Source organism: Corapipo altera, unplaced genomic scaffold (genome assembly GCF_003945725.1).
Source record: "Corapipo altera isolate COAL_440 unplaced genomic scaffold, ASM394572v1 0, whole genome shotgun sequence".
Lineage (NCBI taxonomy): Eukaryota > Metazoa > Chordata > Aves > Passeriformes > Pipridae > Corapipo > Corapipo altera.
The window spans coordinates 10,640,807-10,652,081 of record NW_020884872.1 but is presented as its reverse complement, the minus strand read 5'-3'; the positions used below and the strand labels follow the sequence as shown (position 1 = coordinate 10,652,081).

The 11,275-nt window shown below is 42.9% G+C and overlaps 1 protein-coding gene across 3 annotated transcripts in view; it reads left to right on the top strand.

The window, feature by feature from the left end:
- The first annotated feature begins 7,720 nt into the window (after positions 1–7,720).
- GK (glycerol kinase) overlaps positions 7,721–11,275 on the top strand; it is a 32,915-nt gene continuing 29,360 nt past the window's right edge. For 2 of the 3 annotated variants that reach the window (XM_027636572.1, XM_027636582.1), the window contains exon 1: positions 7,722–7,853. In XM_027636572.1, coding sequence (XP_027492373.1) covers positions 7,776–7,853 — 78 coding nt within the window. In that variant the 5' untranslated portion in view covers positions 7,722–7,775. Of the gene's footprint in view, positions 7,854–11,275 lie in introns of all 3 variants that reach the window. The other variant, XM_027636564.1, reaches the window with a different exon arrangement.

Below are 11,275 nucleotides of genomic sequence, written 5' to 3'. Positions count from 1 at the left end.
CATACTCCAGTCGCTGGAAACATCACTCGAAGTGAGGCCGCCTCATCTGACATCCAGAATGTCTTTACCTATAAATCAGACTTTGTTGGACTCTTCTTACCTTTCCAGTGATCTTCTACAGAATTAGTGGACTGTAAATATCAAGTCCTCATTGGGACTACAGAGTTTTCTTTTAAACATCTGTCCTTTTATTTAGGGAAATATCTAGATAACTCAAAAATACATAAAAAAATATTAAAACCATAAAAACAAAGAAAAATTTTTAATCTAGCAGCAACTCTTAAGTCTGAGTTATCAAACTACCATATCAAGCTTTTCTCCTAGGTCTTCCTGTCTTTATTTTGAACCGTCTGCGTAGGTTGTATATCTGTTAACTATTAATCTAGGAGAAATTTCTACCTATTCCTCAACTGCTAAAAACTAACACAAAGTTAAAAACTGAAGCAATCCCATGCTCCTCTTCTGCCAAGAAATTCTTTGGCACTGAAATCAAAGGTTGGGATTTGCATTATTTCTGAGTCCTCGATGACCTGGGTTTGGAAGTAACCACTGCAGTCATCAGCAGTTCCACTTGCAATGTAGGTGACATTTAGGTACTTACAGAAGACCATTCTAGCAAGCCCATTTTTCTGACAGAGTATCCATTCCCACGTTTCATGTTTCTGGGTAAGAATGTAGCCACATGAGCTAGCAGATTAGATGAAATTGTAAGCTTTCCTAGCACTGTACTCCTTGGTTGTCCATCTTTTTATATTTCAAAACTCAGATGCTCTCTGATACCCTTCTTTCTTATGGCTGACATCCAGCCCTACAGAGATATTTTTGCTTTGAGTATTTAGGGCAAAGGTGACTGACATCAATGAGTGACTGCCTCAGAATGACCTGGGGACTGTTTCCATCTTCAAAATCTATAGGAAGGCTCCCTATAGATTCTTTACTAAACCACTACAGACTAAGAAGCACTACAAAACTGATACAGCATTTGGAAACTGTGCAGGTTGTGACAGCAGTCTTGAGGTCATTCTTTTCTTCAAGCACTTTTATTGTTTCAGATTCTTCTTGGAGACACGCCACATGGAAACTGGCAAGCAGTCCTTCTGAAGGAAGGCAGCTTACACTTCCCAAGAAATATTAAGTACACTAGTACACTATCTTCGTGCTCCCTCTGTCTCTAGATTACAAATGCAGAGGAGCTGAAAGAATGCAGCTGATGTCAATCTACAGACTTGTCATGGAGCTGAAAGGAGTAAAGCTGGAGCATGGCTACAGGTACTCCAGACTGAGCGCTTGTTGCACTTACCCTCGAGAAAAGTCACAGACCCACAGAATCAGTAGGCTTGAAGGAACCTCTGGAGGCCAGTTGGTCCTACCTACTGTCCAAACAGACACAACTAGAGCAGGTTGGTCAGACCTTGTCCAGTTGCATTTTGAGTACCTGAAGGATGGAGATTTTATAGCCTCTCTGGGCATCTGCTCCACTCTTTGACAACTCTGACTGGGAGGGGGAAAAAAAATAGTTAAGAAAAAAGTTCCTTATTTCTAGCTATCCCTTACATCTAAACAGAATACTTGTGTCTTCCCTCCTGTCATGTCACTGTGCAACTTCAAAAGATTGGATCCATCCATTTCCTCCATACTTTCCCACAAGGTAAAGTTATAGACAGCAGTAAGATGTCCCCTAGGCTTTCTCTTCCTAGGGCTGAGCAAACACAGCTCTCTCTCAAATGCTCTTTGTACATTATCTACTAGTCCCAAGAAACTCCAGCTGCTGATAACTAACACCATTTTGCCTTACAATATAACCAGAGCATAAAAAATCTCCAGAAGACCTCAGTGTAGCTGAGCTCTCCGATCAGTTTTATGAGAGATACACTAGTTTTGAAAATGTTTTAAAGTTACACATAGCAATATCTCGAAGTTATTCTCAAAAGGAGACAGTATAGTCCAGTCTTCATGATAATAATGTCCATTAACATCTCCAGAATTTCCCAGCTAACATTTCATTTGATGATATGGAGGCTGAAGGTCTCTGAGCAACTGAGGCAATCTAAGAGATTGCAGCTGGTAAATGTTTCGTGCTGTCCCTAGTCTTCTCCACATCATCTCCTACTTATTCTTAACCTTTCCCATGCTCTTTGCTGTGGAAAGCTCTGCTTTTGCACCAGCTCTGGCTCTCATTACAGCAAGTGAGTCAATTCAGCTTCTTGGCAGAGAACAATCCACTTTTATTTTGTCTGGGTATGTTTTCTGCCATATTAATGAGCTCAGACGACTCAGGAAAGGATCCAATAAAAACCAGACCCATTGCACAATAAGCTGAAACTCTGCATGGCCAGCATCAGGATGGTAGTGGTAAAAACATCATCTTTTAGGACCTATGGGTGGCTAGATCAACTTACCCTGTGGAATCCTGCCTCTGTCAGTCATTATCACTTTATTTAGTGCTGTGCTCTCTGAGGGCAACAGGAATGCAGTTACTGATTCCTGAGGAAGGCAGTGGCCAGGGAAAGCAGTGCCTTTGGTCTCGAGAGAAAGTTGTACTTTACCTCTGCTCTCTTAAGGACTTGCTACGTGACCACTGACCTGTAATTCAGCTGCTCTGAGCCTTTCTCCATATCTGAAAAAAAAATGCCAGAGGAATTACACTTTCACAAAAGGTTTTGTAGAGGTAATACATCAAAAACTTCTGAAGTTCATAGGCAAAGTATGGATCCTGGGGGCAACTAATTACCTAGAGTAAATGACTAGAGCACTATATAATAATCAGTACTAAATTCTCAATGCCCTTTCTGAGGATGTTGCACAGCAATTCAGCATGCAATAACCAAACTGAAACAGAAAACTGAAAAGACGGGAAATATTTTCTTTACTAAATATGTATTTTCCTTAATATATAATGTTTAATCCTTCTGTATTCTCTATGGACATATGGCACCTGTCACTTAAAGCTTTGTTTTCTCCTGCTTTGTTTTGGTTCTTCTGCATGATGTAAGACCACAGGTTAATGCAGGATTAACAGAATTTTTTTTAACCCAGTTTAGCAACAGTCCCATGGTTTTCATACAATTCCACTGCTGCATCTTGGTTTTAATATCTGCACCACATATGAAAACCAGCCTGAAGTGTATAACACTAAATTTCCAATCCTGAGCTAGGATTTAGAGGCAAAAGTGTCAAATATCAGGATTTAGAGCAATTCACATTTTTTTCTAATCCTACTATCACACATAGCAATTTCACTTAAGCTTATTTTTTTAAATATCCACCATTCAGTGCAAAAAAAAAGATGCACGAAAACATACTCTGTATGAGCAGCAGTTGCATTGATTCTGCTAACTTGAAGGCTAAAGTAAAGAACAGAACAAGCCTATGAGAACTAGCCCTATCATCAGTTTATGTAACATGAATTAGGTTAACTCATTTGACAAAAATAAGTAAAAAAAAAAAAAAGCTGGTAAAATACAGCTGTTATGAAACCTGCAGAAAACTAACTCATGTTTAATGTGTCCCTTCAATCATAGAATCATAGATTATGTTGAGTTGGAAGGGATCCATCAGGATCATTGAGTTCAACTCCTGGCCCTGCACAGGACACCCCAAGAATCACATCATGTGCCTGAGAGCTTGGTCCAAATGCTTCTTCAATGAAGAGTAAAGTTTCAGGTGTAAATTTTACAGTAAGTTGTCATAATTTTTTACAGAAGGTAGATGACCAAGTATCTCAGAGTTAAGGATTTTGAAACACAGAGTACCTACTATACCACTAATGAATATTTATATTTCTCTGAATTATTCATTTTAATTCCCAGGAACATTTACTTTTATCTATACAAAATTCTTGTGTTTTGTTTTTTTTTCCTGATTTCCTCATGTTGATTTGAATAATAGGGCTTTGAGAAACCTGGTCTAGTGAAAGGTGCCCCTGCCCACAGAAGGGAGATTGGAATGAGGTGATCTTTGTTGTCCCTTCCAACCTTAGCCATTCTGTGATTCTATGACTCATGTAAAGACTTATCAGCTTAATAACTACTTTTCAAAGCACTTAGTAGTATTCGTCTTCAAACTGTGAATTTATTTTATCTAAATTTTATTTTTGTCCACCAGAAAGACAGCAACTGTCTCAGGGTTCAAACAGTGTGAGAGTGATTCTAAATATAAAGTGTCATTCAGGGAAAACTATTGTCTAATATCAGGTCAGAAGTAAAACACATCCTGTGAGGCATTCATTGCATCACTGCAGTCATGGCTCACAATAAAACCATTCTTGCCAAATGGTAACAGAGTACTGCCTGTGGACATCTTCCAAAACAAACGTGGGAGACAGAATGTAGAATTGTTCACTAGAATCACCCCACCCTCCTCTGGATATACAAAAAAGTGCCCTCCATAAGGTGCTGCAGACAATCTATATAAATGTGAGGGCACTGGCAGCCAAGGTCACAACCTGCTGGTGCTGAGCCAGAGAGATGGAGTTTACCCCCATTGCTGGGATACTCACCCTCACACATACCATCCCACTTCCCAGTAGGTAAAAGGGTGCATGTGACAGTGTGACTCGTTACCGTGACACCATGTACACTTTGCAACTACACCTGTTCCAGGCCTTCCACTCTTCCTGAGGGAACACAAAGATCAGACATCTGTAAGGAAGAGCAGGATTTTACAGCTGAGTCCCCTCTGTCACTACGAGGCAGAAGGGGAAAGACGTGGACTTCTGGCATCCACTCCTTAATTCACACTGTATCACATGCTTGGAGTAGCCTGACCCAGCCACACTCTGTCCTTAACCTGAGGTCAATAAAGAAGAATCAGCCAGAAAGAGCAGAATGTAATTGCCAACTTCCCTTCATTCTGCTCAGATTACAGAAGAAAATCAAACCGAAACTAAAAAGCCCAAACCCAAAGCAAACAACTGTGTTTATGTGCTATTGAAACCAGTTCTTTGGGAAATAAAAATGCACTGCAAGTATTTATGTGCTTAAAGAATGTGTTTCGAGTGTGTTCACTACCTTATAAATATTAAAAAAACCCAAACCCATGGGGCTGTATTCAGAGGTGGAAAAACCTTCCATTTGAGTTCAGTTTAGAGAACAAGAGGTCAAAAAGCTGCATGTGCAACAAGAGTGCCATTTGCAGGAATCTGCATTGCATAGGCAGTTGAAAACAAGTAACCTCTTCATTTTGAGGAACTGAATTCAACTTTCTCATAATTAAGTTCTCCAAAATCAATAGGAGACTTCATTATTTCTGCCGGGCTGGAAATTGTTATAGCAGGTATATCTAACTTCCAAAATCACTCCTTCTGTCATGAATAATATATACAAGGCTCCCAACTAGCACTTAAGCTTTATTTCCCTTTCCCCCCCCCCCCCATTTCATATGTTCTTCAGCAGGAGAATAGAATAGTTAACAACTTAAGATGTATTGTGTAGACTTGCCTCAGTGAAATCTGAGTCAGAAGCAGAAGAAATTAGTCCACACAGATTATCCACGCTCCTTACTTTAAAGGAAGCTAATTCCTTTAAAACTGTCTCAGCCGAGTGTGGCCTCACACCTCTTACTGTAAAGGTACAGCCACAGCTCCACCCTTCCTTCCCCTGCAGGCAGCTTCCCTAGGACAGTGCCCACTATCCGTACTCTGCAAATAGTAACGCTCATGTATTGTACAATAAATACCAGAGAAAAAAATGGTCTATTCAAACGCTGAGTAGGAATGTAAAAGAAGAGAGGGCACACTTGTTGAATGACCTAGGAAGAATAAGCTATTCTCCCTGACTCTGTATTTTCTAGTGTCAGATTAAATCATTACCCCCTTGAGTCTGATTTACTTGCATGTCTATGGCAGGTTAAAGACATATCACAGGTTATTGCTGCCAACCCTTCTGTTCCTTGTTAGACACACACAGGCATTGCTAAAGAACACCTAAGGAAATGGTAGATCTGCACCTCCTAGAAAATCTCTGTAACTCAGTGATCCTTATAAACTGTATATAGGTGTAGTAGTATTTCAGGTTTTGCATAAATATCAGTCACATTCCTTCCTCCCTTTCTGGATCCTGAGAGATTTCAACCTTTGTTGGAAATAATCACATCTTATCTTGAGTTAAAATACACTCAGAGTACAATACTGCAGTTTTTAAAAGATACAAAAGAAATAACACAAATCCCACACTTTTCCTAGGAATTATACTGATTAATTCAGATTTAACTAAAATTCATGGGATTCATTCCTTGAATTGCTAATCTACATGGAGATCCTGTAGCCTTGCATGAGCTTTCCTAGCGACCTGCAGCTGTTGCCAGTGGCATTAGAGTAGAAGTTCCATGTAGCATACACCACGAGAAGTGAGGGAAGTTGAGGGGAGATATCTGACAAAGCCAGGCGGGATCACTATAATCTTCTAGTACAAACTGCTCTGAATCCTTCTCTAAGGTTTGTAGCACACTCCTGAGCAAATTTATCTCTGAACTATAGCTAAGTTCTAAGGCAAAATGCCAGTCTTGGCTATAAAATTTAAGAATAATAGAGAATCCTTCATAATATTTGGTAAGTGGTTCCAGCGTTTCATTACTCTCAGTCTTGAAAATGTGCATTTTAGCGCTCAACTGTACTTGTCTCATTTTAGATTTTGTAATTATGGGCTGCAATGAAATCCCCTGCTATTACACATTAGTGGTTAGTGCTGTTCACATCTCTGCCAAGGCTTTTAAGTGCCAGCTGAAGCACTAAAACAAAACAAGGAAATGTCGGAAGAGCCGGGTAAGATGTCACGCAGAGCATTTCCAAGTGGCAGCAACCAGATTTTGCTTATCAGGGAGTAACAGCGGCAAAACACCCTGAGTTTGGACACAGACCAGTAATGGGGAGTCACAGCGCAGGCAAATCAGTTTAATGGTGTCTGTGGGGGCTGATTTACTGGCACCATGTGTCACTGGCAACTTCTTGTGTGCTCCAGTCAACACTGTTGGCTTTTGCAATTCCATCATGGGTCTTGCAACACCAGGGGTTTTTCCTGAAGCGCGAGTTACCAGCAGATACGCAAGGTAGGGAGACCGAGATTCCATTTTATTAAGTCAATGAATATTTCTGCGCAACGCAGGGCAAAGCTTCAAGAGATGAAATGCCGCTTTGGGGTTGTATCATAGATACAAATATCATATCTCGGCCAGTGCTGTGGTCACTCAGTTTTGTAGTAATACAAAATACGCGGCAGTATTCCCTCTGAACACAAAGACTCCCAGCGGACGTCCCGGCTGGGAGTGCCCCGAGCGGGGACATCCCGCCTCGGAGAGGGAGGGGGTTGTTCCGATTAAGAGAGAAACAGGTTTCGCTCCGGGGAACGACGCCTCAGGGCACAAGTGACCCCAGGCTGGTGCCCGGGAGCTGGTTCAGCGGGATCCCCCGGGAGCGACACGATCCCCCCTCGGGAGCCGCCTCAGCCCTCCCGCCTCCCCCCTCACGCTAAGGGGCACCGGGGCGGGGCGAGGGGCGGGGGCTGAGGGCGTGACGCGCACCGTGCGTCATGTGACACACCCCCTCGCGCGCCCCCGGCTCCGCCCCTCCCGCTCCGCCCCCGCCGCGCCCCGGCCACTGATTGGCCGCGCACCGACAATGCGCGCGGCAGCGCCCCCCGCCCCGCCCCCGCCGCCGGCTTCACCCGCCAGCCACGCGCCGCCGGCCGCGAGCTGCCCGTGCGGCGCCGGCGCGGCCGTTACGGGCGTTGAGCGACCGGCCCGGGGCACCGAGCGGGCACCGAGCGGGGGCGGGCGGGCTCATGGCCGCGACCGACCGGACAGCGCTGGGGCCGCTGGTGGGAGCCATCGATCAGGGCACCAGCTCCAGCCGCTTCCTGGTGAGCACAGCGCGGGGAGATCGGGGCGGCGCCGGAGGCAGGCAGCACCCCCCGTACGGTCTGAGTAGGGGACCCGCGGCTCCTGCGCCTTCTCCCGCTTCCACCCCGGCGAGGTCCTTGGCCGTGCCCTTGGGGAAGGGCAGGGGGAGCGGGCCCGCAGGGCCGGGGTGCGCTGACCCGGCTCCTGCCTCTGTACCGCCGGTGGCCCGGGGTGCCGGAGCCACCGGTGTTCCCGCCGGTGTCCCTGTGCCGCATTCCCGCCGGGAGCAGCGCCCGTCTCACGGAGCGCGGCCGGGAGCGGTCCCAGGGCGAGCCCCGGACCAGCGTCTCTGCTGCTCCACGGGACCGCGAAATCCCGCTGCTCCGAGCAGGCTACGCTTTAAATCTCTGCCGGTTTAAATCTGCGGGTCGAGTGTCTCACCCTGAACGGAATCAAACGGACGTGGTCCTCAGGCATTAGAGAGGTAGATCCGTGCGAGTTCAGGGACTACGATTAGCTGCTGTTCAAACAATGCGATGACTCCGCTGTGCTCCCCTCTAAAACCTACCCAGGCCTGCTGCGGTTCCAGCCCTCATGTCAGTGCATCCTGTGCACTGTAGGTATTCAGGTGGCTGAACCTTGTGAAACACCGACTTGTTTAAACACTGGAGGAAGAGAAGTTTGTTTAAGGATGGAACAATTAATATATTAATCGTATATATAAGCCTTGAAGGATCTAGTTATTTGTATATTATGCAATAGACTGTAACTAATATTATTATATATGAAAGGTATGATATAAACTTCCTGCTTGCAAATCTCTACAAATACCCTGTCCCTTAGTCAGTAAGTCATGGTAATTTGACTTACTTGAATCCCACTGATAAATTCCTCCATGAAAGGGATAGAGATACTGATAAATGTTGTCAGATATGCACAGTATTGAATTGGGAAATTGAATGTTTTGGTTTGCTTTCTTTTTTTTTTTTTTTTTTTTTTTTTGTGCAATGTTCTTTCATGAAGCAGGAGACTAGAATATCTTCTTGACCTGTGTTACTGTTATTACTCAATATCACGACCTTCATGGGATTGTCAAATGACAAAACACAGATCTGGGGGTGGAGGGAAACTCCAAACTGACAAATGACACCAGTAGTCTGCCCTGAATGCCAGTCAGGAGTCCTTTTTGGGAACAAGTCTAAAGAAGTTCCCTTTAACACATGAAGATAAATTCTATCTGCTCTTACATATACGCCAAGTTAATTTTTTCTTGTCCTGAAAGGATAACATGAGTAGAACTGAAAGAGACACTACAAACTTTAAATTTATATGCACGTGCTTTTTACAAGTTCCTCTTACAAGGAATTTCTTACACTAGACACATTCATTGATGGCTTGTACATAGTCGGGGGGATTTTGCCTGTCTGCATGAGGTATGTTTCCTTTGAGGAATCAGGTGCTCCCTAATTTTTTCAAAAAGTGTAGTGTGTCTGTCGCTCTTCAATTCTTCTTGTATCTGTCTCAGTTTCTCTCAACTCATGTCAAAATACAACATTGTCTTAAACTTGGCAGTGTGATCATACTATTGTGATAATGAAGTTGCATGGATTAGAGCAAATAAGACATGTGATCAGTGAGTTAAATCAGAACATGGGGGGAGGGAAAGAAGAGGGCAAAGTGTGCAGGGATCTGCTACAAGCCACATTGGTCATGCAGATAACAAGTGTACCTAGAGAATTCTGTGCTGGAAAGGGACTGCTGCAGTTAGAAGAGACTTCGCTCTGAAATATTTTAAGCCAAAATGTAACGTAGTGTTGTATGTGCCTGAGTTGTTTCCTTGGCTCTCTTATTGCCTCTTGATCTTTTACCATTAGTTGTTTTGCTTGCCTTTCTCAATGATCTCTCTACATTTTTTTTCTATAGTACTTCCAACAATTTTTGTCTCTGCCAAGTCACAAGCCAAAATCAAGTTGTTGTTTACTTTGCCTATCATCTAGTTTTTTAAGGTGGAAGACAGGTGATTTCGACCAGGTTAAAGAGTTCTGGGTGAAAAATTGTCTGGTCCTATGAGACCAAAGAGTAGTGTCAACAGTTCAGAGTCTAAATTTACAATTACTGGCAGATTTACCAGTGGTGTTCCACAACTGTCAGCAGTGAGGGCTGATACCCCACAGTATTTTCATCAACAGCTGTGGGGATGGGTTCAAATGCCCTCTCAGATGAAGGCAACAAGTTGTCTGCACCTCTCCAACCACAGTTTGCAGAGAACACAGAACCAGCCTTTTCTCAAACATGCATAGAAAAAGACAACATGCGATGAACACAAGTTGCAGCAAGTAAAGTTTCAAATAGATGGAAAGAAGAAACGTTTCACTATAAGGACCCAGAAAGTCTGTGGAATATTCAGCTTTGCAGATACTCAACACCTCACCAGAAAAGGCCCAGAACAACATGGTCTTAAATTTAGTGAGCAGTGAGTTGAGCTAGATGACCTCCAGAGATTAGTTTCAGAACAAATTATTCTGTGTAGGGACACAAGTTTTTAGTCTGTTACGTGAATGAGGAGTCTGTGTGAGCACAAGTAATAAAGAGGCACCAGAACTCAGATGCATTTCTGTTACTATCACTCCTTATTTATCTTTGCCTCTCATGCAAAACACACATGCAGTTTTAGTTTATGCTGTAGCTTTACCCTTCAGGAACCCCATTTTGTATCTCTACTTTGATAAGCTACTTTTGCAAAATTAACTATGTAACTATTTTTGAGCTTGCAACTTTTCTGTTAAGTTGGGTTGAACCTGGATAACAGATTCGGAGTTACCAGGGAGAGCTCAGTGTTTAAGGCTCATTTTCTTAAAGATACAAAGCAGGAAAATAAATTGAGTAGGCTAAACAAGTGTACACAGAAGACTAAATTCTGGCTGAGATGTTTTGTCAAATATTTTCATCAAATACTTGCATTTCTCATGTTCCATTTTACATTATTCATGAATTATATAAAAATCCACCATAACTTCTTTTGCAAAAGTCTAAGGCTCAATAGCTAATGGTGAGCTGAACCACTGTTTGATCTCTTGAAAAGTATTTGCTGGATAAAGTCTTTCTGGCATTTTATCCAGGACATCAAGAATTGAAAAATACAGTGAAGTACCTGTACAGTACTAGGTTTGTCAGGCAGACACAGAAAATTTTTTTCTCACCCTTGTGAAATATTTCTTTCTTCCTTTATTTCATCTCCAGAAGAAGCATTCAAATAAAGATAAAACACACTGCAAGCATTGTTTTCAATAAACAAAAACTGATTTTAGGTAAGGAAGAGATTAATACCCATTAAGCTTACCTTTCAGAGGGGAATTCATTTCACCTCTCTACTGAAGTAACATGACCTTTTGGGAAAAAGCAAAACTTCATTGCATAGCTAGCCAAGAATGGTTAAAAATAT